The 25475-nt window shown below is 51.6% G+C and overlaps 1 protein-coding gene and 1 pseudogene across 1 annotated transcript; both read left to right on the forward strand.

Moving 5' to 3' along the window:
• The first annotated feature begins 9960 nt into the window (after positions 1–9960).
• LOC104340289 (inositol 1,4,5-trisphosphate receptor-interacting protein) lies at positions 9961–11610 on the forward strand. The gene has a single exon (XM_009960315.2). The coding sequence runs from the start codon at positions 9961–9963 to the stop codon at positions 11608–11610; it is 1650 nt and encodes a 549-aa protein (XP_009958617.2).
• A 10686-nt stretch (positions 11611–22296) lies between these two features.
• Positions 22297–23946, forward strand: LOC147415320 (inositol 1,4,5-trisphosphate receptor-interacting protein pseudogene; annotated as a pseudogene).
• The last annotated feature ends 1529 nt before the right edge of the window (positions 23947–25475 follow it).

Genomic DNA, 25475 nt, shown 5'->3' on the forward strand with positions numbered 1-25475 from the left:
TTCTTCATGGTATCATGGCTAGTGGGTTATATTCCTGGCCATTTGCCATGGATAAATGGACAGGAGCCTTTTTTTACTTTAGGTAGAGGACAAGAACATCACTCTTGGGTTCTGGCGTTTTGGTTTCTTTCTTTGTTTTCCTTACCTCGGGGCAGCAAGGCTGAGAACAGCCAAATGAGAAAGGACTGCCACAGGTTTTGCTTTCATAAAAGCAGCAGTTCTCCAAAATTGTACTGTAACGAAGCCAGCCTCAGCAGTCTGGGAGCAGGAGGGAACAATCACCCTCCAATAAGAGTGTGACTCTCCCAGCATGGTTTTAATGAGGCCAAGGCCAGCAGGATGGCTCTGACTCAGGAAGAGGGGATGAAAGAGGTGCACATGTAGCAGAGCTCGGCAGTTCTGCCTTGTGGTCTGTGTCGCATCCCTTCTGCTCCCAGATACCCAGGCAAAAGCCACCTGCTTGCCTCCATGTAGGATCTCCTCCACCCTTTTAAAGACTGCTGCCCTGATGGGACTCTGAGGAGCTGCTGCTAGCAGACTGTAGTTTGCTGAGCTGGGAGTGTGATGGGGAAATGACAGCTTCTGCAGGCTTCCAGGCCATGGGAGAATCTTGAGGCATGTGCTAAAAAACCCAGTGCAGAAATGGAGATGCCTGAACTGCCTGAGGAAGCAGCATGTTAGTGCCATGCCAGCGCGGCGCTGCCGAGGTGACTTTGCTGGAGGAGAGGGCTCAGGAGCTCCTCATGCTCCTTTGTCTGCTTGTGCAGGTTCCCAGCCAAGGCCTCAGCGCAGATCTGCTTCATGCTGGTCCCAGAGGCCTGGCCTCCAGTCCTAAGGGGCCTTTCTGCCATTTCCTTACACCAGGATTTCCTGCAACGTTTTACACCAGGGCTTCTCTGAGTCCTCTTTACAAGAGGGGGTTGTTCTGGGTGGCGAGACCCATCAGGGATGGTATTACCATGACTCTACAGGTCCCTTTTTATCAATCCTCTCTATCACATGCATCAGAGACAAGATTTAATCCTGTATCACTGCTAGGGACAGCATTCAGCATGAGGCTTCTCGAGCCTCTTGATGGACAAACTCCCCATGGACGTGTGCTCTCCTCCCTTTTCCTGGTAAAAACCATTTCACCACCTCCTCCATGACTGCTCTTGTCTGTCCCTCCACCAATGAGGGACATTTCAGGCACAAAGGCAGAGAAAGCTGTAACTCCTCTTTGCACACCGGGTTTAGAAGAAAGTACAGGGGGGACAGGGAACGCTTGGCTTTTGTCATCACAGCTATAGGGTGGTTAAGTGCTATTTCTGAGCAGAAAGTAAGGGGTAGGAAGCAAAATGGGAGAGAAGATGCTGGTGGGTAATGCCAGTAGGAAAGAGCCTTGGATTATCAGCGCTTGCTTCAGCACCCTTGGCGATGAGTGCCTGGGAGACTGCCAGGGCTGGCAGAGCAACAGGGAGGACTAATTGCTAACGCTAACGAGTGTTGTAAGCCCCTGGCTTTCATTGATACAGCCAAGCAAGCCTTCCCCAGTAGGAAGGAGGGCAGGAGCAATCTCAGGGGACATGATAGGCAGGCGGTGACAGGCAGAGGTCCAGGGAGGGTGAATACCAGAGCCTGGAGGCTACATTGGAAGCTGTGTACGTTGTTTGCAAACCCAAGCAATTTGCCGTTTTTACCTGCCCAGGTTTACTGCACAGTTACTGTAGCAGATCCAGTTTTGCACGAGCTGCTGGCAGGCGGGTAGGTCGTGCTGAAGCAGTTGTGGTCAGAGTCACTTCTAAATGTGTTCCCCGCCCAGCCAGAGAAAAATAAAAATTCCTCTGCCGTTTCCTGTCAGGAGTCCAAATTTAGGCTGTCCGAAGAACAGAAACAAATTTGTGACCCAGGTCTTCCAGGAAATGGTATTCAGGGTTGAAAAATAACTTTTACAAAAGGTTGAGCAGGCGGAGGATGAGAAGAAAAGGCTGTGGATCAGAATAAGGTAACTCCCCTGTTAAAAATGCCAGAAGAAAGCCTTGTAACGCCAGTCCTACGGGCTTGTAAACATGCCTAAACTCGTCTTTACACAGCTCCGAGCACTGCTGCTCAGACCCAAGGGGAACCTGAACTGATAAGTGGATTGAATCTTTTGTTCTTCATCTTCTATATTTGCGTGCCTGTTCTCTCGTAAGCCTAAACTGACCCTGAAGTGTTCCCATGGGGTTTAATTGAAGGCGAGCTGGAGTTGAACCGAGGGATTTATGGATTTGATTCCCCTGAAAGCAAATTGCTTGGCTTCATTTTCCTACATGCAATATGCTCATTTTGCCCCGAGCACCTTTGAAGAAGTCTGTTCTGTGCATTTAGGCTGTGAGGGAATCCACTCATACCTGTGCGGGGGAGAAGTGTTCTGGGAGTATAAGCTGTGGCCCAGGAAGCCTCGGGGCAGAGATCTTCTTTGTAAGCCATATACCAGAGATAGATAGGTGTCCCATCAGAGGAGATGCGGGTACACAGCGTTTCTCTGGATCAGACCTCTGCAGGGGTACAAGGAGGCCATGATGTGAAGCACGTCATTCCTTGAAGTGCCTGGTCTTTCCTGTGTTAAATCTTCGCCCACCAAGTACTATCGGTAAAAGGCCACACTCGCATTTCCTGAGAAAGGTCTATCAGACAGTTCAGCTCCATCAACTGTCAGCCAGTAAAATTGTCCCAAGACATTTTAGTGCTGCCCACGTTTAGTTCTGCCTTGACTGAAGTCTGGCTGGGCCTCCCTAGGAAGCAGCCTTAAAGGGTGAGGGTGGACGTGGGATTTTGTGGTTCAGAGTAACGTTCTTTTAAAACCAACCAGCACGTGACATGCGAGTAACAAACACACAACATCTCTTTGGTAATGCCTGTATCTCTGTGCAGGATCCTAAGGCAGGGTAAACGGCCTGTCCTGGACCCTTTTCTTGTATCTCTGTGCTGTTCTTGCTCTTTGCTATCCAGGTGAATTTAACAGATGAACTGTTGCCTTCTGCTGGTTTCCAGCCACTCCCTCCACCCTCAGCTCGTGGTTTTACTATTTTATTATAGGCCCTGTCAAAGCAATGGAATTAGTGGTGGCTTGCCAGCAGCCGCTGATCTACCCCATAGCCTTAGGAGCCATTTGCCTCTAGGAAATGTCTTGGGCTAAGGTTATGATTGCTGTTCAGGAGCCAAATGTCTTCTAAGGGGAGCTGTTGGGAGTTCACTCTTTAGTATGTGGCAACCACAGAATATGGCTTCTTTCTCTCGGAGTTGCTCTCTATACAGGTCTTACGGGGGTATAAAGATGTATTTTAGCAAAAGGATCCAAAACTTTATCCAGGAGCAGCATTTGGTGCTTGTTCACCAGACATTTTTAATGCAAAGCCTTTGCAATGTTTTCTCTGTGGTGGAGAAATGAGACTTTACCCACCTGTAACAGCTTAGCTGCTGATCATTGAGGGGTTTACTCTCATAGCATCCTACATAGTAAAGTGCTTTATTTATTACTTGCCTTGGGTTTTTTTTCCAAGGTTGGGGGTGTGTGTGTAATATGGTAGCTCAGAAGCAAAACTGTAGTATGGAGATCAATCTTGGCAATGCAGCTGAGATGGGCAATAACACCAAAACTCTCCAAACTAAGGTCTTCCTGGATTGACAAGACTGTACTCAAACCGCTGCTTTTATAGCAGGACACTGTTGGATTTCTATGGAACTTCTCACGCAGCTTTATTTATAATAAAGGAAGTCTTGTATAAAATGTAAAGAAGTATGAAGTCTGTTTTGTTTCTACTTCCCCCAAAAATGTTTCTGAGAGAGCAGGAGGATGGAGTGGGGATATGCCCAGGGCGAGCCTAGCACAGTAGGCCCAATAGCAAGACTCTCTGTGGTCTCTGCCTGCCTGTAGAAATTGTCCAGGAGAAGAAGCAATGTGAACATAAAGTGGAATAGCTATTCCAGAATAATGCCAGGGCTGTCAGACTTCCTGAGAATATGAATCCACAGGAAGTCAAACTAACTCTTCTGGTAATCGCTGCTTAAAAAATGCCCTTTTGTGGCAAGCCCTAAGTATTGCTGCTAGATGTTGCCCTTAGTGGCTGAACCCCTGAATTTCCAGTTCAGCAAGAGGAATCCTCTTTCCCTGCTTGTCTTACACGTATCCACAGCCAAGTTCCAGCAACCACCCACCACCAGCACTTAGCCTCCTGCTTAACCCCTTTCCCCGGTTTAAGGGAGTGGCACCTCCTTGTTAATATTCTAATGAGGAGTTCCAAAGCCTGGTATGAGTTCATAGAATCACGCTGCCGTTTCCTAGGTGACGTGTCTTCCAGCCCCACAGAAAGCTCTGCACAACTTTCATTAAGAACTCTGCCTTCCAGTGATCACTGGGGCTGAATCAGCATTGGATAGGTCTGAGAAACAGCTGGCTGAAGTGTTGCAGCACAAGTCTACCTAGCCAGGAGTTACAATTTCCCAGGGTAAGCCACACGCTGCGGTGAAATGAGTTCTGTAGCCCAGGATCATCAACAGTCCTGGTTGTTATAATTTTCCTGTCTGGGCTGTGTCTGCTGCAGCTGACTGTGTGCTCAAGAGATGGGAGAGTAGGAGCCTCTCCTGGCTACCCCGTGCTGCGTGTTCTCTGGGCGGGCTGTGCTGGGTGCTGTCGCAGCTGACGGTGGAGTGGGAAGTGGGGGAGTCTTCGTGGCTCTGTACGGGTCTGGAGACGTGCTCTCGCTGCAGCAGTGGGATCTTCATCCTGGAGGGCAGAAACCCGCTGAGGATCCTCCTCTGAGTGTCTGGGCTCTTGCTGCCCGTGCCAGGTGAAAGCTGGGCAGGACGACATGTGCTGATGCATACGCAGTGGGGTGGGAAGGGTAGGCTGGTGCAATGAACCCTTAGTCACCCTGCGGTGTGTTTCAGTACATGGGCTCTGAGTGTCCGCCTCGACTATAAGGGCCCTCCAGCCGCACCGACCTGAACTGCTGGAGAGCAGTGTCATCTTTCTCTTTCCCCTCTTGGCGCTCCACGCCTCATCCAGGACCTGCTGTGGGGCTGAACGGGATCCTCCAGCTGGGGAGGCTGCTTCAGGCTTGAAAGGATGAGGACTAACTTGCCTGGGGTCTGAGAGTGCAGGGCTGCCTGTGCTCTTGGTGAAGCCTTTGAACATACCAAGTGCTGCAGGATGCAGCTGATTGTTGTTCTGGAGGAAGAGCTGTGTGCTTGCTTCCTAACTTGCTGCTGCAGAATCAGCTGGGGTAGCCTAGACTGTCAGTGTGACCCAAAACAAATTGAGATGAGCCGGCCAGTGGTGGACTTGGGGATGCCTGGCATAAGCCCTTCTGCTAGCAGAGCTTTGGGCAGGTAACCTCTGGAAGCGGTGTGCCCATGGGCAGCTGGGCACGAGAGAGTCTTGAAGGGTACAAGAAGACCCTAAGAAGCTGACCTCTTTCAGCCTCATGCGTCTCAGACCAGTAACCTGGTAACAGTAAAACATTGCATCCACAGGACAGCGGTCTGGCAGGGCAGAGCGGCAATGTCATCCTGGTCAAAATGGCAAGAGGAGGCCCCTGGCCCCTGGCCATGTTATGTTTAAGCTTGGAAAGCACACGTGCTCTGCAAGAGCGTAGCACTAAGGAAGGGAACTCGCCAGCGCTTCCTGCCCTGCCCCGGCACACTGATACAGCCCTTTGCAGTGCAGGGCGATCCCAGTTTATTTTGAAAATGTGGCCAGGCACGGAGCTCACAGAATAACTGGAACACCCAGCTTTGGGCATGAATTCAGCTTTAGTTCACTGCCTGATGAATTAAAGAGTTAATATAAATGTAAAAAAGGACGAGAAAGGCCCCCAAACCGTCTCCAGAGCAATGCTGGAATAAGGGCATTCATCTCTGCATGTACATGGGATCTAAGAAAAGGGCACTTAAAATGTTACACAGGGAGGGGTACGTAGCGTTACCCTGAGCACCGTGTGAATTTTCTTGCTGCTTGGACAGCGCATCTCAATCCTGTTCCCTTCCCTTGTTATTCCAGTCCCAGCCCTCTTGTAAGCAGAGGTAATTGCATGCTGAAGGGTGCCGTTCCCATGTACAGTAAGCGCTCACATTGAGGAAATCTGGGTTCCTGCAATCGAAAGCCAGCAGCTTGTTGTGCAGTAACGATAACAAGACCCGCCGCGATGATCTGTCTTTACGCGTGCCCTGTGGAGGCATAAATGGGATTGCCAGAGATGTTCTCCTCCTTGCCCAGATGCTGGGACAGCAGGATTGCTGTGGCACCAAAACACGCTGGGTTCAGGCCAGGAAGGAGCTATTGCAGGGGGAGGGAATTGCAGCCCTCAGCTCCCGGTGCACACAGGGTGCCTCGCCATCTCTTGGCTCTCTGTGAAACAGCCTCACTCCCACGGCAGGATGAATTGGTGTGTTAGGAATGAAATTATGATTTCTGGTCTGACTGATTAGGTATGTCATGGATAGACTTTGTTTCTCTAACAGAAACCCTTCTCGCACAAACACGCTTTTAAGGCCATAAAGGGGCTGTGTTAAAATGTCCCAGCTGGAAGAAGAAATACCCCTGCTCGTCCGTCTTGTCCTTCTGATCTCCCTCTGCTAGGACGGAGGGGTGATGTTGCTAGAAAGGGACTGGTGAGCTTGCCACGTCTCAGCTGTGCGTGACAACCTTAGATTCTCCTGCCCTGAGCAGGCGCTTGGGGCCTTGATGGCAATGCCAGCCCTCCAGAACCAGAAATGCCACCTGGGAGGAAACAGCCCAGGCTTTAGCCTGAGCACCCTCTGACCTCTGGGAGGCCTCGTCAGGGTCGGGCGGATGCCCCAGCAGTGGAACTGTGTCCTGAAAAGCTGGGCCTTGCATTCTTGCATCGTGAGCCCCACGGCATGGAAAGCTTTCTTAAGTGTGAGGTCCGAGCAGCAGAGCCAGTAACCACACAAAGCAACTCGAAATCGGGGAGGGCCGCGGCAGGAGCGCGGCGCGGCACTTTGCTGGGGCAGGGCGCTGGAGCTGCTGCTTTGGGCAGCCGGGCCTCTCGGAAAGCTCTCGGAGCTCTGCTGGGGCCAGAGGTGTGCTGGGGGTGTCAGTCGGTGGGACCTGGGCGTGCCGCGGCAGCCCGAGCTGTGGGTGGTGCGGGCGGCTGTGGTGGCAACCCAGGCAAAAACCGTTGTCCAAAGAAATGGGGCGACCCAGCCAGAGGTCCCACGCAGGGATGCAGCTGTGCAGGTCACAGGCTGCAGGGAGTGCTTCGGGCTGTCGCTTGGGCCAGAGGGCGACAGAGACAACGCTTGTGTTCCATGCGACCCGGTGAATGACCTGCTCAGCCTGGTAGCAGAGCTGAAGGGGGAAGTGGAGAGGTTAAGAAGTGCCAGGGAGTGTGAGAGGGAGATAGACTGGTGGAGCCACTCCCTCAGGCAAAGGCAGCATGTGGAGGCTCCCCAAGATGCCAACAATCTCCCCTCTGCCACCAGGCAGAAGGAGGAGACCAAAGAGATGAGGGGAATGGAAACAGGTCTCTGCCCGGAGAAGCAGGCAAATCCACTCCTGGCCTCCCTCACCTTCCCAGTTCCCCTTGCCGAACAGGTATGGGGCCCTGCAGGAGGAACTGACTGCTGGAGAGGTGGATAGTTCACCCAGGCCGGAAGTGCCACCAAGACCAAGTCGCCCTAGAACAGGCGTCAAAACTACCTCCAAAAAGACAACCGATGCGTCGTTGTTGGGCGTGACTCCCTCCTGAAGGGGACAGAGGGCCCAATATGCCGTCCAGACCCGATTCGTAGGGAATTCTGCTGCCTCCCTGGGGCACGGGTTAAGGATGTGTCAGGCAAGCTGTCCGCCCCGGTGAAGCCTTCGGATTATTTAGAGAAATCTCACGGTCACTTGCCGTTGTTCTTTTGGGGGACTTCAACTTCCCAGGTATCTGCTGGGAATACAACACAGCAGAGAGGGAACAATCCAGGAGGTTCCTGGAATGTGTGGAGGCTGACTTCCTCACACGGCTAGTAAGTTGATCATTGATCAGAAGTCCTGGCTGACTGGGGAGGTCTCAGCAGATCGGAAGTCAGCCAATATAACACCCCTACGTAAGAAGGGATGGAAGGAGGATCCAGGAAATTACAGGCCTGTCAGTTTGACTTCAGTGCCAGGGAAGCTGATGGAGCAGATCATCCTGAGTTCTGTTAAGCAGCACATGCAGGACAAGCAGGGGATCAGGCCCGGTTAGCACGGGTTTATGAAGGGCAGGTCCTGTTTAACAAACCTGATCTCCTTCTATGACAGGGTGACCCGCTTGCTGGATGAGGGAAAGGCAGTGGATATCATCTACCTTGACTTCAGTAAGGCATTTGACACTGTTTCCCACAGCGTTCTCCTAGAGAAATTGACTGCTCTTGGCTTGGATGGGCATACGCTCTACTGGGTGAAAAACTGGTTGGATGGCCGAGTCCAGAGAGTTGTGGTCAATGGAGTGAAATCCTGTTGGTGGCCGGTCACAAGTGGTGTCCCCCAGGGCACCACTCCTGTTTAACATCTTTACACTCCTGTTTAACATCTTTATCAATGATTTGGACGAGGGGATGGGGTGCACCCTTGGTAAGTTTGCAAATGACACCAAGCTGGGTGGAAGTGTCAATCTGCTAGAGAGTAGGGAAGCTCTACAGAGGGATCTAGATAGGCTGGATCGCTGGGCCAAGGCCAATTCCGTGAGTTTCCATAAGGCCAAGTGCCAGGTCCTGCACTTGGGCCACAACACCGCCCAGCAGCGCTACAGGCTTGGGGAGGAGTGGCTGGAGAGCTGCCCGGCAGAGAGGGACCTGGGAGTGTTGGTTGACAGCCGGCTGAACATGAGCGAGCAGTGTGCTCAGGTGGCCAAGAAGGCCCATGGCATCCTGGCCTGTATCAGGAATGGTGTTGTCAGCAGGAGCAGGGAGGTGATCATTCCCCTGTAATTGGCTTTGTTGCAGCCGCACCTCGAGTACTGTGGCCAGTTTTGGGCCCGTCTCTACAAGAAGGCCATTGAGGTGCTGGAAAGGGTACAGAGGGCGGGCTACCAGGCTAGTGAAGGATTTGGAGCATGTCTCATATGAGGAACGGCTGAGGGATCTGGGGCTGTTCAGCCTGGAGAAGAGAAGGCTGAGGGGAGACCTTATTGCTCTCTGCAACTACCTACCTGAAAGGAGGTTGTAGCGAAGCGGGGGTCGGTCTCTTCTCCCTAGTAACAAGCGATAGAACAAGGGGAAATGGCCTTAAGCTGCCCCAGGGGAGGTTCAGGCTGGATATTCAGAAGAATTTTGTTACTGAAAGGGTTTAGTGGTGCTGATAGAGATAGGAGAAAGGTTGGACTCGATGCTCTTGAAGGTCTCTTCCAACCAAAACTGTTCTATGATTCTATGATTCCAGGTGCGCATACCAGTGCTAGCAGTGAAGATGGCCCTGACCTAAGCTGGCTGTGTGGGTCCCCAGACATGCTTAACGTGGAAGGTGGCCAGGACAGCCCTGCCTATGCTGTTGCCACATCTGCAACGTTAGCCTTATATGGAGGGAAAGCAGTGCTCATCTCCAGTCCTGCTTTTTTACACCTGGGGAGGTCCTGCCTGCTTGTTTCCCTCTCAGTTCTGGGGAACTTTAAAGGAGGGAGGGAGGATGTGCCTTCCCACGGTGCCCCAACAGCATCAGAGTGGGCAGACAGTAGCAGCAAGTGCCTTGACAGTTCTGTGCTTCAAAGTCAATTTGATGAGAGGACACTTTCATCCTTGCCATCTGCCGACGAAGTCTCTTTGGGAAGCTTGGTCGATAACTTGCAATAACAAGCATGTGCTTAGCAGCTTCTAGACTCTTTTCAGGACTACAAAGGATGCCAAAGCTTTTATTCAGGGGAACGCTTCCTTTCGTTTTTCTTTCTGAGGGAATATACTCTGGATTGTGGGTCATTCTGCCTTTCTTTCTCTTCCAGGGAAGGAACTGCCATGCCCATGGGAATCTTCCGGGTGTGCCTAGTGGTGATTATAGCTATTGTCAACCGACCGCTCCTCTTCCTTGAAGAGAATGGCTCTGTCCCTGAGACCACGGAAGAAATCATCCAGAAGATGAAGGAGCGGGAGGAGACCCTTCGGCTGGAGTGGTTGCGCTTGGAGCAGGAGATTGCAGCCCAGGAAGCCACTCAGAAGACTCTGGAAAAGGCTGCAGAGGTGGTGGAGGAAAGCAAAGAGGAAAAGGTCCCATGGGATATGTGGACTGCCCTTTCCATGGTCATCTTCCTGATGATTGAGCTCTGGAGGCAGGATTTCCAGGAAGGGACTTGGCAGGACACAGGAGGAGAAGAGGATGACATGGCTGTCCTGGGGAACGCGTTTAAAGGTGTGGCGTTTCCTGACAAGGCCGTCTTGGCCAGCTTCTGTGAGAAGCGCATCCTGGGTACCACCGGAGACATGGCCAGGATGCGGGAGATGGTGGAAGGCTTTGCAGATGACCTGCTGGAAGCCTTGAGGAGCGTTTGTAACCGAGATGCTGACATGGAAGTGGAGGACTGCATGGGCGTGGGGATCATGTATGAGAACTGGAGAGTGCGTAAACCTTTTGTCTGTGATCTGATAGTGCCTTTTGCCCCCCCAGAACCATACTGTTTTCAGTCCCAGACCTGGTGCTCTGGCACCTCTTCTCCCCCCGATGAACAAGGTTATGGCACTATCAAGGTTTGCAGGGCAGATGGGGCTGTGACAGGTTGCATCTGTGACAAGACTAAACTAGGGGAAGATATGCTGTGCCTCCTGCATAGTCAAGCCAATACTACCAGGCCCAGCAGTGAGATGGAAGACCTCCTGTACTTCAAAAATACTCAATATCTGGATGCCAACCAAGTCATGAAGTGGTTCCAGATTGCGGTCACCAAGGCCTGGAACAGAATCTCCCACAAGTATGAATTTGACCTCTCCTTCAGCCTCCTGGACTCCCCGGGAGCCCTGAAGATAAAATTTAGGTCAGGGAAATCGATTGCCTTCAACCTCACCCCTGTGGTGCAGTACGAGAACTCCGATGTTTACTTCATCTCTCATTTCCCTCGGAGCAGCCTGGCAGCAGACCTCCCCTCCAGCACTCACTGGTTTGTCACCTTCGCAGTGTATGAGAGAAGGTTCATCCAGCTGGTCTCCAAAACACTGCCTGCCAACGCCTGCCATGTCAGCTGCCTTCAGATCCTCTCCTTCCTCCACGGGAAGCAGTGCAGCCTCACAGGTCCAAGCGGGCTCACCAACTACCACCTGAAGACAGTGATGATGCATCTCCTGCAGGCGTGTCCCAGTCAGGACTGGGCCCCAGAGAAGTTGGAGGCCCGTCTACGGGACATGATGAAATTCCTGGAGAAATGTTTGCATGAAAAGAAGCTCTGCCACTTCTTCATCGGCAATGGGAAGGTGCCAGCAGAGCTGGGCTTCCCCATCGTATTCCAGAGGGCTGAGCCTCTCAACCTTTTCCGTCCCTTTGTGCTACGCAGGGATGTTTACAGGAAGACAGTGGACACGTTCCACGAGATGCTCAGGAACACGTCTGCACTGATAAATGAGTACACGGTGCACATTCCCCTTGCACACGCCAATGGGATCCATAAGGAATCCCTTTAGCCAAAGCCAGCCAGAAGACCCTTGCTCCTCTAAGCACAAGTCCAGAGGACAGCTTTCCGAAGCCTCCTGGAGACATCTGACTTTGCCAGCACAGTTTCTGGCCTGCAGCTGAACGGGTCCTGGGCCGTGGTGTCTGCAGTAAGGGAGGGGGGATGGGGGGGGATAGGGAGAAACTGGAAGACATGATATAAAGTTAAGTTTCTGTGCCACTGGTGTGCTGGCTGGGTTTTATGCGGCTAAGAATATATTTTTCTATGGTGCCTCAGTCACAATCCAGTGGCGGGGAGCAACAAATCTGACTGATGTATTCAGATGCCTGCAATGCAAATGGTGGTGGCCGCCAAATACTTCGTTTCCTTTGGAAGGGGGAGGTAAGAAAAGGGTGGAGGAATCAGAGGTAGGATCTTGGGATTGCAGGAGCCTGTCTGCTTGCAGACAGCAGGAGCTCTGCAACAAAACATAAGACTTGGTGCTGATGTGAGGAGGAGGAGGGTCATGCACAAGATCTGGACTGGATGGAGGTCCTTAAATCAACCACCGCTCTTTAATCAAAAGGCAACTGTAGTTATAAAAAAAAAAGCCTTCGGGATAGGACTTGCAGCAATCGTTTCAATGCTTTCTCCTGTCCTTCAGCAACAACACTCCTGCACATTTCTTCTCCCTGGGCAGGATGGAGTGGAGCAGGCAGCAGGGTCCTTGTCTTCAGTCCATTCACGTCTTCCACTTTCTTCATGGTATCATGGCTAGTGGGTTATATTCCTGGCCATTTGCCATGGATAAATGGACAGGAGCCTTTTTTACTTTAGGTAGAGGACAAGAACATCACTCTTGGGTTCTGGCGTTTTGGTTTCTTTCTTTGTTTTCCTTACCTCGGGGCAGCAAGGCTGAGAACAGCCAAATGAGAAAGGACTGCCACAGGTTTTGCTTTCATAAAAGCAGCAGTTCTCCAAAATTGTACTGTAACGAAGCCAGCCTCAGCAGTCTGGGAGCAGGAGGGAACAATCACCCTCCAATAGGAGTGTGACTCTCCCAGCATGGTTTTAATGAGGCCAAGGCCAGCAGGATGGCTCTGACTCAGGAAGAGGGGATGAAAGAGGTGCACATGTAGCAGAGCTCGGCAGTTCTGCCTTGTGGTCTGTGTCGCATCCCTTCTGCTCCCAGATACCCAGGCAAAAGCCACCTGCTTGCCTCCATGTAGGATCTCCTCCACCCTTTTAAAGACTGCTGCCCTGATGGGACTCTGAGGAGCTGCTGCTAGCAGACTGTAGTTTGCTGAGCTGGGAGTGTGATGGGGAAATGACAGCTTCTGCAGGCTTCCAGGCCATGGGAGAATCTTGAGGCATGTGCTAAAAAACCCAGTGCAGAAATGGAGATGCCTGAACTGCCTGAGGAAGCAGCATGTTAGTGCCATGCCAGCGCGGCGCTGCCGAGGTGACTTTGCTGGAGGAGAGGGCTCAGGAGCTCCTCATGCTCCTTTGTCTGCTTGTGCAGGTTCCCAGCCAAGGCCTCAGCGCAGATCTGCTTCATGCTGGTCCCAGAGGCCTGGCCTCCAGTCCTAAGGGGCCTTTCTGCCATTTCCTTACACCAGGATTTCCTGCAACGTTTTACACCAGGGCTTCTCTGAGTCCTCTTTACAAGAGGGGGTTGTTCTGGGTGGCGAGACCCATCAGGGATGGTATTACCATGACTCTACAGGTCCCTTTTTATCAATCCTCTCTATCACATGCATCAGAGACAAGATTTAATCCAGTATCACTGCTAGGGACAGCATTCAGCATGAGGCTTCTCGAGCCTCTTGATGGACAAACTCCCCATGGACGTGTGCTCTCCTCCCTTTTCCTGGTAAAAACCATTTCACCACCTCCTCCATGACTGCTCTTGTCTGTCCCTCCACCAATGAGGGACATTTCAGGCACAAAGGCAGAGAAAGCCGTAACTCCTCTTTGCACACCGGGTTTAGAAGAAAGTACAGGGGGGACAGGGAACGCTTGGCTTTTGTCATCACAGCTATAGGGTGGTTAAGTGCTATTTCTGAGCAGAAAGTAAGGGGTAGGAAGCAAAATGGGAGAGAAGATGCTGGTGGGTAATGCCAGTAGGAAAGAGCCTTGGATTATCAGCGCTTGCTTCAGCACCCTTGGCGATGAGTGCCTGGGAGACTGCCAGGGCTGGCAGAGCAACAGGGAGGACTAATTGCTAACGCTAACGAGTGTTGTAAGCCCCTGGCTTTCATTGATACAGCCAAGCAAGCCTTCCCCAGTAGGAAGGAGGGCAGGAGCAATCTCAGGGGACATGATAGGCAGGCGGTGACAGGCAGAGGTCCAGGGAGGGTGAATACCAGAGCCTGGAGGCTACATTGGAAGCTGTGTACGTTGTTTGCAAACCCAAGCAATTTGCCGTTTTTACCTGCCCAGGTTTACTGCACAGTTACTGTAGCAGATCCAGTTTTGCACGAGCTGCTGGCAGGCGGGTAGGTCGTGCTGAAGCAGTTGTGGTCAGAGTCACTTCTAAATGTGTTCCCCGCCCAGCCAGAGAAAAATAAAAATTCCTCTGCCGTTTCCTGTCAGGAGTCCAAATTTAGGCTGTCCGAAGAACAGAAACAAATTTGTGACCCAGGTCTTCCAGGAAATGGTATTCAGGGTTGAAAAATAACTTTTACATAAGGTTGAGCAGGCGGAGGATGAGAAGAAAAGGCTGTGGAACAGAATAAGGTAACTCCCCTGTTAAAAATGCCAGAAGAAAGCCTTGTAACGCCAGTCCTACGGGCTTGTAAACATGCCTAAACTCGTCTTTACACAGCTCCGAGCACTGCTGCTCAGACCCAAGGGGAACCTGAACTGATAAGTGGATTGAATCTTTTGTTCTTCATCTTCTATATTTGCATGCCTGTTCTCTCGTAAGCCTAAACTGACCCTGAAGTGTTCCCATGGGGTTTAATTGAAGGCGAGCTGGAGTTGAACCGAGGGATTTATGGATTTGATTCCCCTGAAAGCAAATTGCTTGGCTTCATTTTCCTACATGCAATATGCTCATTTTGCCCCGAGCACCTTTGAAGAAGTCTGTTCTGTGCATTTAGGCTGTGAGGGAATCCACTCATACCTGTGCGGGGGAGAAGTGTTCTGGGAGTATAAGCTGTGGCCCAGGAAGCCTCGGGGCAGAGATCTTCTTTGTAAGCCATATACCAGAGATAGATAGGTGTCCCATCAGAGGAGATGCGGGTACACAGTGTTTCTCTGGATCAGACCTCTGCAGGGGTACAAGGAGGCCATGATGTGAAGCACGTCATTCCTTGAAGTGCCTGGTCTTTCCTGTGTTAAATCTTCGCCCACCAAGTACTATCGGTAAAAGGCCACACTCGCATTTCCTGAGAAAGGTTTATCAGACAGTTCAGCTCCATCAACTGTCAGCCAGTAAAATTGTCCCAAGACATTTTAGTGCTGCCCACGTTTAGTTCTGCCTTGACTGAAGTCTGGCTGGGCCTCCCTAGGAAGCAGCCTTAAAGGGTGAGGGTGGACGTGGGATTTTGTGGTTCAGAGTAACGTTCTTTTAAAACCAACCAGCACGTGACATGCGAGTAACAAACACACAACATCTCTTTGGTAATGCCTGTATCTCTGTGCAGGATCCTAAGGCAGGGTAAACGGCCTGTCCTGGACCCTTTTCTTGTATCTCTGTGCTGTTCTTGCTCTTTGCTATCCAGGTGAATTTAACAGATGAACTGTTGCCTTCTGCTGGTTTCCAGCCACTCCCTCCACCCTCAGCTCGTGGTTTTACTATTTTATTATAGGCCCTGTCAAAGCAATGGAATTAGTGGTGGCTTGCCAGCAGCCGCTGATCTACCCCATAGCCTTAGGAGCCATTTGCCTCTAGGAAATGTCTTGGGCTAAGGTTATGATTGCTGTTCAGGAGCCAAATGTCTTCTAAGGGGAGCTGTTGGGAGTTCACTCTTTAGTATGTGGCAACCACAGAATATGGCTTCTTTCTCTCGGAGTTGCTCTCTATACAGGTCTTACGGGGGTATAAAGATGTATTTTAGCAAAAGGATCCAAAACTTTATCCAGGAGCAGCATTTGGTGCTTGTTCACCAGACATTTTTAATGCAAAGCCTTTGCAATGTTTTCTCTGTGGTGGAGAAATGAGACTTTACCCACCTGTAACAGCTTAGCTGCTGATCATTGAGGGGTTTACTCTCATAGCATCCTACATAGTAAAGTGCTTTATTTATTACTTGCCTTGGGTTTTTTTTCCAAGGTTGGGGGTGTGTGTGTAATATGGTAGCTCAGAAGCAAAACTGTAGTATGGAGATCAATCTTGGCAATGCAGCTGAGATGGGCAATAACACCAAAACTCTCCAAACTAAGGTCTTCCTGGATTGACAAGACTGTACTCAAACCGCTGCTTTTATAGCAGGACACTGTTGGATTTCTATGGAACTTCTCACGCAGCTTTATTTATAATAAAGGAAGTCTTGTATAAAATGTAAAGAAGTATGAAGTCTGTTTTGTTTCTACTTCCCCCAAAAATGTTTCTGAGAGAGCAGGAGGATGGAGTGGGGATATGCCCAGGGCGAGCCTAGCACAGTAGGCCCAATAGCAAGACTCTCTGTGGTCTCTGCCTGCCTGTAGAAATTGTCCAGGAGAAGAAGCAATGTGAACATAAAGTGGAATAGCTATTCCAGAATAATGCCAGGGCTGTCAGACTTCCTGAGAATATGAATCCACAGGAAGTCAAACTAACTCTTCTGGTAATCGCTGCTTAAAAAATGCCCTTTTGTGGCAAGCCCTAAGTATTGCTGCTAGATGTTGCCCTTAGTGGCTGAACCCCTGAATTTCCAGTTCAGCAAGAGGAATCCTCTTTCCCTGCTTGTCTTACACGTATCCACAGCCAAGTTCCAGCAACCACCCACCACCAGCACTTAGCCTCCTGCTTAACCCCTTTCCCCGGTTTAAGGGAGTGGCACCTCCTTGTTAATATTCTAATGAGGAGTTCCAAAGCCTGGTATGAGTTCATAGAATCACGCCGCCGTTTCCTAGGCGACGTGTCTTCCAGCCCCACAGAAAGCTCTGCACAACTTTCATTAAGAACTCTGCCTTCCAGTGATCACTGGGGCTGAATCAGCATTGGATAGGTCTGAGAAACAGCTGGCTGAAGTGTTGCAGCACAAGTCTACCTAGCCAGGAGTTACAATTTCCCAGGGTAAGCCACACGCTGCGGTGAAATGAGTTCTGTAGCCCAGGATCATCAACAGTCCTGGTTGTTATAATTTTCCTGTCTGGGCTGTGTCTGCTGCAGCTGACTGTGTGCTCAAGAGATGGGAGAGTAGGAGCCTCTCCTGGCTACCCCGTGCTGCGTGTTCTCTGGGCGGGCTGTGCTGGGTGCTGTCGCAGCTGATGGTGGAGTGGGAAGTGGGGGAGTCTTCGTGGCTCTGTACGGGTCTGGGGAAGTGCTCTCGCTGCAGCAGTGGGATCTTCATCCTGGAGGGCAGAAACCCGCTGAGGATCCTCCTCTGAGTGTCTGGGCTCTTGCTGCCCGTGCCAGGTGAAAGCTGGGCAGGACGACATGTGCTGATGCATACGCAGTGGGGTGGGAAGGGTAGGCTGGTGCAATGAACCCTTAGTCACCCTGCGGTGTGTTTCAGTACATGGGCTCTGAGTGTCCGCCTCGACTATAAGGGCCCTCCAGCCGCACCGACCTGAACTGCTGGAGAGCAGTGTCATCTTTCTCTTTCCCCTCTTGGCGCTCCACGCCTCATCCAGGACCTGCTGTGGGGCTGAACGGGATCCTCCAGCTGGGGAGGCTGCTTCAGGCTTGAAAGGATGAGGACTAACTTGCCTGGGGTCTGAGAGTGCAGGGCTGCCGGTGCTCTTGGTGAAGCCTTTGAACATACCAAGTGCTGCAGGATGCAGCTGATTGTTGTTCTGGAGGAAGAGCTGTGTGCTTGCTTCCTAACTTGCTGCTGCAGAATCAGCTGGGGTAGCCTAGACTGTCAGTGTGACCCAAAACGAATTGAGATGAGCCGGCCAGTGATGGACTTGGGGATGCCTGGCATAAGCCCTTCTGCTAGCAGAGCTTTGGGCAGGTAACCTCTGGAAGCGGTGTGCCCATGGGCAGCTGGGCACGAGAGAGTCTTGAAGGGTACAAGAAGACCCTAAGAAGCTGACCTCTTTCAGCCTCATGCGTCTCAGACCAGTAACCTGGTAACAGTAAAACATTGCATCCACAGGACAGCGGTCTGGCAGGGCAGAGCGGCAATGTCATCCTGGTCAAAATGGCAAGAGGAGGCCCCTGGCCCCTGGCCATGTTATGTTTAAGCTTGGAAAGCACACGTGCTCTGCAAGAGCGTAGCACTGAGGAAGGGAACTCGCCAGCGCTTCCTGCCCTGCCCCGGCACACTGATACAGCCCTTTGCAGTGCAGGGCGATCCCAGTTTATTTTGAAAATGTGGCCAGGCACGGAGCTCACAGAATAACTGGAACACCCAGCTTTGGGCATGAATTCAGCTTTAGTTCACTGCCTGATGAATTAAAGAGTTAATATAAATGTAAAAAAGGACAAGAAAGGCCCCCAAACCATCTCCAGAGCAATGCTGGCATAAGGGCATTCATCTCTGCATGTACATGGGATCTAAGAAAAGGGCACTTAAAATGTTACACAGGGAGGGGCATGTAGCGTTACCCTGAGCACCGTGTGAATTTTCTTGCTGCTTGGACAGCACATCTCAATCCTGTTCCCTTCCCTTGTTATTCCAGTCCCAGCCCTCTTGTAAGCAGAGGTAATTGCATGCCGAAGGGTGCCGTTCCCATATACAGTAAGCGCTCACATTGAGGAAATCTGGGTTCCTGCAATCGTAAGCCAGCAGTTTGTTGTGCAGTAACGATAACAAGACCCGCCGCGATGATCTGTCTTTACGCGTGCCCTGTGGAGGCATAAATGGGATTGCCAGAGATGTTCTCCTCCTTGCCCAGATGCTGGGACAGCAGGATTGCTGTGGCACCAAAACACGCTGGGTTCAGGCCAGGAAGGAGCTATTGCAGGGGGAGGGAATTGCAGCCCTCAGCTCCCGGTGCACGCAGGGTGCCTCGCCATCTCTCGGCTCTCTGTGAAACAGCCTCACTCCCACGGCAGGATGAATTGGTGTGTTAGGAATGAAATTATGATTTCTGGTCTGACTGATTAGGTATGTCATGGATAGACTTTGTTTCTCTAACAGAAACCCTTCTTGCACAAACACGCTTTTAAGGCCATAAAGGGGCTGTGTTAAAATGTCCCAGCTGGAAGAAGAAATACCCCTGCTCGTCCGTCTTGTCCTTCTGATCTCCCTCTGCTAGGACGGAGGGGTGATGTTGCTAGAAAGAGGGACTGGTGAGCTTGCCACGTCTCAGCCGTGCGTGACAACCTTAGATTCTCCTGCCCTGAGCAGGCGCTTGGGGCCTTGATGGCAATGCCAGCCCTCCAGAACCAGAAATGCCACCTGGGAAGAAACAGCCCAGGCTTTAGCCTGAGCACCCTCTGACCTCTGGGAGGCCTCGTCAGGGTCGGGCGGATGCCCCAGCAGTGGAACTGTGTCCTGAAAAGCTGGGCCTTGCATTCTTGCATCGTGAGCCCCACGGCATGGAAAGCTTTCTTAAGTGTGAGGTCCGAGCAGCAGAGCCAGTAACCACACAAAGCAACTCGAAATCGGGGAGCGCCGCGGCAGGAGCGCGGCGCGGCACTTTGCTGGGGCAGGGCGCTGGAGCTGCCGCTTTGGGCAGCCGGGCCTCTCGGAAAGCTCTCGGAGCTCTGCTGGGGCCAGAGGTGTGCTGGGGGAGTCAGTCGGTGGGACCTGGGCGTGCCGCGGCAGCCCGAGCTGTGGGTGGTGCGGGCGGCTGTGGTGGCAACCCAGGCAAAAACCGTTGTCCAAAGAAATGGGGCGACCCAGCCAGAGGTCCCACGCAGGGATGCAGCTGTGCAGGTCACAGGCTGCAGGGAGTGCTTCGGGCTGTCGCTTGTGCCAGAGGGCGACAGAGACAGCGCTTGTGTTCCATGCGACCCGGTGAATGACCTGCTCAGCCTGGTAGCAGAGCTGAAGGGGGAAGTGGAGAGGTTAAGAAGTGCCAGGGAGTGTGAGAGGGAGATAGACTGGTGGAGCCACTCCCTCAGGCAAAGGCAGCATGTGGAGGCTCCCCAAGATGCCAACAATCTCCCCTCTGCCACCAGGCAGAAGGAGGAGACCAAAGAGATGAGGGGAATGGAAACAGGTCTCTGCCCGGAGAAGCAGGCAAATCCACTCCTGGCCTCCCTCACCTTCCCAGTTCCCCTTGCCGAACAGGTATGGGGCCCTGCAGGAGGAACTGACTGCTGGAGAGGTGGATAGTTCACCCAGGCCGGAAGTGCCACCAAGACCAAGTCGCCCTAGAACAGGCGTCAAAACTACCTCCAAAAAGACAACCGATGCGTCGTTGTTGGGCGTGACTCCCTCCTGAAGGGGACAGAGGGCCCAATATGCCGTCCAGACCCGATTCGTAGGGAATTCTGCTGCCTCCCTGGGGCACGGGTTAAGGATGTGTCAGGCAAGCTGTCCGCCCCGGTGAAGCCTTCGGATTATTTAGAGAAATCTCACGGTCACTTGCCGTTGTTCTTGTGGGGGACTTCAACTTCCCAGGTATCTGCTGGGAATACAACACAGCAGAGAGGGAACAATCCAGGAGGTTCCTGGAATGTGTGGAGGCTGACTTCCTCACACGGCTAGTAAGTTGATCATTGATCAGAAGTCCTGGCTGACTGGGGAGGTCTCAGCAGATCGGAAGTCAGCCAATATAACACCCCTACGTAAGAAGGGATGGAAGGAGGATCCAGGAAATTACAGGCCTGTCAGTTTGACTTCAGTGCCAGGGAAGCTGATGGAGCAGATCATCCTGAGTTCTGTTAAGCAGCACATGCAGGACAAGCAGGGGATCAGGCCCGGTTAGCACGGGTTTATGAAGGGCAGGTCCTGTTTAACAAACCTGATCTCCTTCTATGACAGGGTGACCCGCTTGCTGGATGAGGGAAAGGCAGTGGATATCATCTACCTTGACTTCAGTAAGGCATTTGACACTGTTTCCCACAGCGTTCTCCTAGAGAAATTGACTGCTTTTGGCTTGGATGGGCATACGCTCTACTGGGTGAAAAACTGGTTGGATGGCCGAGTCCAGAGAGTTGTGGTCAATGGAGTGAAATCCTGTTGGTGGCCGGTCACAAGTGGTGTCCCCCAGGGCACCACTCCTGTTTAACATCTTTACACTCCTGTTTAACATCTTTATCAATGATTTGGACGAGGGGATGGGGTGCACCCTTGGTAAGTTTGCAAATGACACCAAGCTGGGTGGAAGTGTCAATCTGCTAGAGAGTAGGGAAGCTCTACAGAGGGATCTAGATAGGCTGGATCGCTGGGCCAAGGCCAATTCCGTGAGTTTCCATAAGGCCAAGTGCCAGGTCCTGCACTTGGGCCACAACACCGCCCAGCAGCGCTACAGGCTTGGGGAGGAGTGGCTGGAGAGCTGCCCGGCAGAGAGGGACCTGGGAGTGTTGGTTGACAGCCGGCTGAACATGAGCGAGCAGTGTGCTCAGGTGGCCAAGAAGGCCCATGGCATCCTGGCCTGTATCAGGAATGGTGTTGTCAGCAGGAGCAGGGAGGTGATCATTCCCCTGTAATTGGCTTTGTTGCAGCCGCACCTCGAGTACTGTGGCCAGTTTTGGGCCCGTCTCTACAAGAAGGCCATTGAGGTGCTGGAAAGGGTACAGAGGGCGGGCTACCAGGCTAGTGAAGGATTTGGAGCATGTCTCATATGAGGAACGGCTGAGGGATCTGGGGCTGTTCAGCCTGGAGAAGAGAAGGCTGAGGGGAGACCTTATTGCTCTCTGCAACTACCTACCTGAAAGGAGGTTGTAGCGAAGCGGGGGTCGGTCTCTTCTCCCTAGTAACAAGCGATAGAACAAGGGGAAATGGCCTTAAGCTGCCCCAGGGGAGGTTCAGGCTGGATATTCAGAAGAATTTTGTTACTGAAAGGGTTTAGTGGTGCTGATAGAGATAGGAGAAAGGTTGGACTCGATGCTCTTGAAGGTCTCTTCCAACCAAAACTGTTCTATGATTCTATGATTCCAGGTGCGCATACCAGTGCTAGCAGTGAAGATGGCCCTGACCTAAGCTGGCTGTGTGGGTCCCCAGACATGCTTAACGTGGAAGGTGGCCAGGACAGCCCTGCCTATGCTGTTGCCACATCTGCAACGTTAGCCTTATATGGGGGGAAAGCAGTGCTCATCTCCAGTCCTGCTTTTTTACGCCTGGGGAGGTCCTGCCTGCTTGTTTCCCTCTCAGTTCTGGGGAACTTTAAAGGAGGGAGGGAGGATGTGCCTTCCCACGGTGCCCCAACAGCATCAGAGTGGGCAGACAGTAGCAGCAAGTGCCTTGACAGTTCTGTGCTTCAAAGTCAATTTGATGAGAGGACACTTTCATCCTTGCCATCTGCCGACGAAGTCTCTTTGGGAAGCTTGGTTGATAACTTGCAGTAACAAGCATGTGCTTAGCAGCTTCTAGACTCTTTTCAGGACTACAAAGGATGCCAAAGCTTTTATTCAGGGGAACGCTTCCTTTCGTTTTTCTTTCTGAGGGAATATACTCTGGATTGTGGGTCATTCTGCCTTTCTTTCTCTTCCAGGGAAGGAACTGCCATGCCCATGGGAATCTTCCGGGTGTGCCTAGTGGTGATTATAGCTATTGTCAACCGACCGCTCCTCTTCCTTGAAGAGAATGGCTCTGTCCCTGAGACCACGGAAGAAATCATCCAGAAGATGAAGGAGCGGGAGGAGACCCTTCGGCTGGAGTGGTTGCGCTTGGAGCAGGAGATTGCAGCCCAGGAAGCCACTCAGAAGACTCTGGAAAAGGCTGCAGAGGTGGTGGAGGAAAGCAAAGAGGAAAAGGTCCCATGGGATATGTGGACTGCCCTTTCCATGGTCATCTTCCTGATGATTGAGCTCTGGAGGCAGGATTTCCAGGAAGGGACTTGGCAGGACACAGGAGGAGAAGAGGATGACATGGCTGTCCTGGGGAAAGCGTTTAAAGGTGTGGCATTTCCTGACAAGGCCGTCTTGGCCAGCTTCTGTGAGAAGCGCATCCTGGGTACCACCGGAGACATGGCCAGGATGCGGGAGATGGTGGAAGGCTTTGCAGATGACCTGCTGGAAGCCTTGAGGAGCGTTTGTAACCGAGATGCTGACATGGAAGTGGAGGACTGCATGGGCGTGGGGAGCATGTATGAGAACTGGAGAGTGCGTAAACCTTTTGTCTGTGATCTGATAGTGCCTTTTGCCCCCCCAGAACCATACTGTTTTCGGTCCCAGACCTGGTGCTCTGGCACCTCTTCTCCCCCCGATGAACAAGGTTATGGCACTATCAAGGTTTGCAGGGCAGATGGGGCTGTGACAGGTTGCATCTGTGACAAGACTAAACTAGGGGAAGATATGCTGTGCCTCCTGCATAGTCAAGCCAATACTACCAGGCCCAGCAGTGAGATGGAAGACCTCCTGTACTTCAAAAATACTCAATATCTGGATGCCAACCAAGTCATGAAGTGGTTCCAGATTGCGGTCACCAAGGCCTGGAACAGAATCTCCCACAAGTATGAATTTGACCTCTCCTTCAGCCTCCTGGACTCCCCGGGAGCCCTGAAGATAAAATTTAGGTCAGGGAAATCGATTGCCTTCAACCTCACCCCTGTGGTGCAGTACGAGAACTCCGATGTTTACTTCATCTCTCATTTCCCTCGGAGCAGCCTGGCAGCAGACCTCCCCTCCAGCACTCACTGGTTTGTCACCTTCGCAGTGTATGAGAGAAGGTTCATCCAGCTGGTCTCCAAAACACTGCCTGCCAACGCCTGCCATGTCAGCTGCCTTCAGATCCTCTCCTTCCTCCACGGGAAGCAGTGCAGCCTCACAGGTCCAAGCGGGCTCACCAACTACCACCTGAAGACAGTGATGCTGCATCTCCTGCAGGCGTGTCCCAGTCAGGACTGGGCCCCAGAGAAGTTGGAGGTCCGTCTACGGGACATGATGAAATTCCTGGAGAAATGTTTGCATGAAAAGAAGCTCTGCCACTTCTTCATCGGCAATGGGAAGGTGCCAGCAGAGCTGGGCTTCCCCATCGTATTCCAGAGGGCTGAGCCTCTCAACCTTTTCCGTCCCTTTGTGCTACGCAGGGATGTTTACAGGAAGACAGTGGACACGTTCCACGAGATGCTCAGGAACACGTCTGCACTGATAAATGAGTACACGGTGCACATTCCCCTTGCACACGCCAATGGGATCCATAAGGAATCCCTTTAGCCAAAGCCAGCCAGAAGACCCTTGCTCCTCTAAGCACAAGTCCAGAGGACAGCTTTCCGAAGCCTCCTGGAGACATCTGACTTTGCCAGCACAGTTTCTGGCCTGCAGCTGAACGGGTCCTGGGCCGTGGTGTCTGCAGTAAGGGAGGGGGGATGGGGGGGGATAGGGAGAAACTGGAAGACATGATATAAAGTTAAGTTTCTGTGCCACTGGTGTGCTGGCTGGGTTTTATGCGGCTAAGAATATATTTTTCTATGGTGCCTCAGTCACAATCCAGTGGCGGGGAGCAACAAATCTGACTGATGTATTCAGATGCCTGCAATGCAAATGGTGGTGGCCGCCAAATACTTCGTTTCCTTTGGAAGGGGGAGGTAAGAAAAGGGTGGAGGAATCAGAGGTAGGATCTTGGGATTGCAGGAGCCTGTCTGCTTGCAGACAGCAGGAGCTCTGCAACAAAACATAAGACTTGGTGCTGATGTGAGGAGGAGGAGGGTCATGCACAAGATCTGGACTGGATGGAGGTCCTTAAATCAACCACCGCTCTTTAATCAAAAGGCAACTGTAGTTATAAAAGAAAGCCTTCGGGATAGGACTTGCAGCAATCATTTCAATGCTTTCTCCTGTCCTTCAGCAACACCCCTGCTTAACATTTACCTCCTTCACCCTTATTGTCCTCTAAAACTCCTCTTTTAGTCATCAAAAGCTTCCCATAAAGTCTCCTTGTAACAATTAAAACAAAGACTTTGCTGGTTTACACCTGTGTCTCTAAGCCATAAACTCAGAAGTCACTTTAACTGTCTACTATTCTGTGTTAGGGCCTCCAACCTGGCCCGGTAAACTTGCTGTGACATTGGGCATTGACTGCCACTGTATTTGAAACCTTCAAAACAGCATTTTAAATGCTGGAAATTTGGAAATAATTCAAAGAACAGGAGAATGGCAGGTACAATGTTGACTGTGAAATTTTTTATTGTAATGAAGTTTTCCAAACACAGTTCAGAGTTCTTTCAGTTTCCCAAAATTCCCAAATCATCTGAGCTTCCTGAAGTCTGTCATTAACAACCCTCACACACCCACTGAGGGGTACGTACCTCTCTCAGATTAGTTCCTTCAGACTGGGGTTGTTCCAGCTGCTTGCTATCTGCTAGGAGCTCTCTCGGGTAGACTGTCGTGCCAATATGCCCAGGTTGAGTCACATCAGCTTTTAGATGGGTGTGCCAGCACAGAGGTCTTAGCACATCTCTCCAGTGTGCTGAGCTGCTGTACCTGCTATAGCCTGGTCCTCTTCTCTACACAAGTTTTCCCGTGACATTTAAGATTGAAATCAAGTTATGCAGGTGTGGTACCTGACTTTTGGGAAATCTCAGAAGGGTCATGAAATGCTTGTGAATGCAGGTCAGTCTGCATCCCTCGTTCCCCAGCAGAGGGATGGACTTCACTGGACAGATAACACTTTCAAAGGCAATAAGCAGCCTTTTCCACAAGCACAAGAAAAAAGATCTCCTTTTATGCTGCCTGGACATGTAACT

The sequence above is a fragment of the Leptosomus discolor genome, chromosome 6 (assembly GCF_034619465.1).
Source record: "Leptosomus discolor isolate bLepDis1 chromosome 6, bLepDis1.hap2, whole genome shotgun sequence".
NCBI classification, from domain to species: domain Eukaryota; kingdom Metazoa; phylum Chordata; class Aves; order Leptosomiformes; family Leptosomidae; genus Leptosomus; species Leptosomus discolor.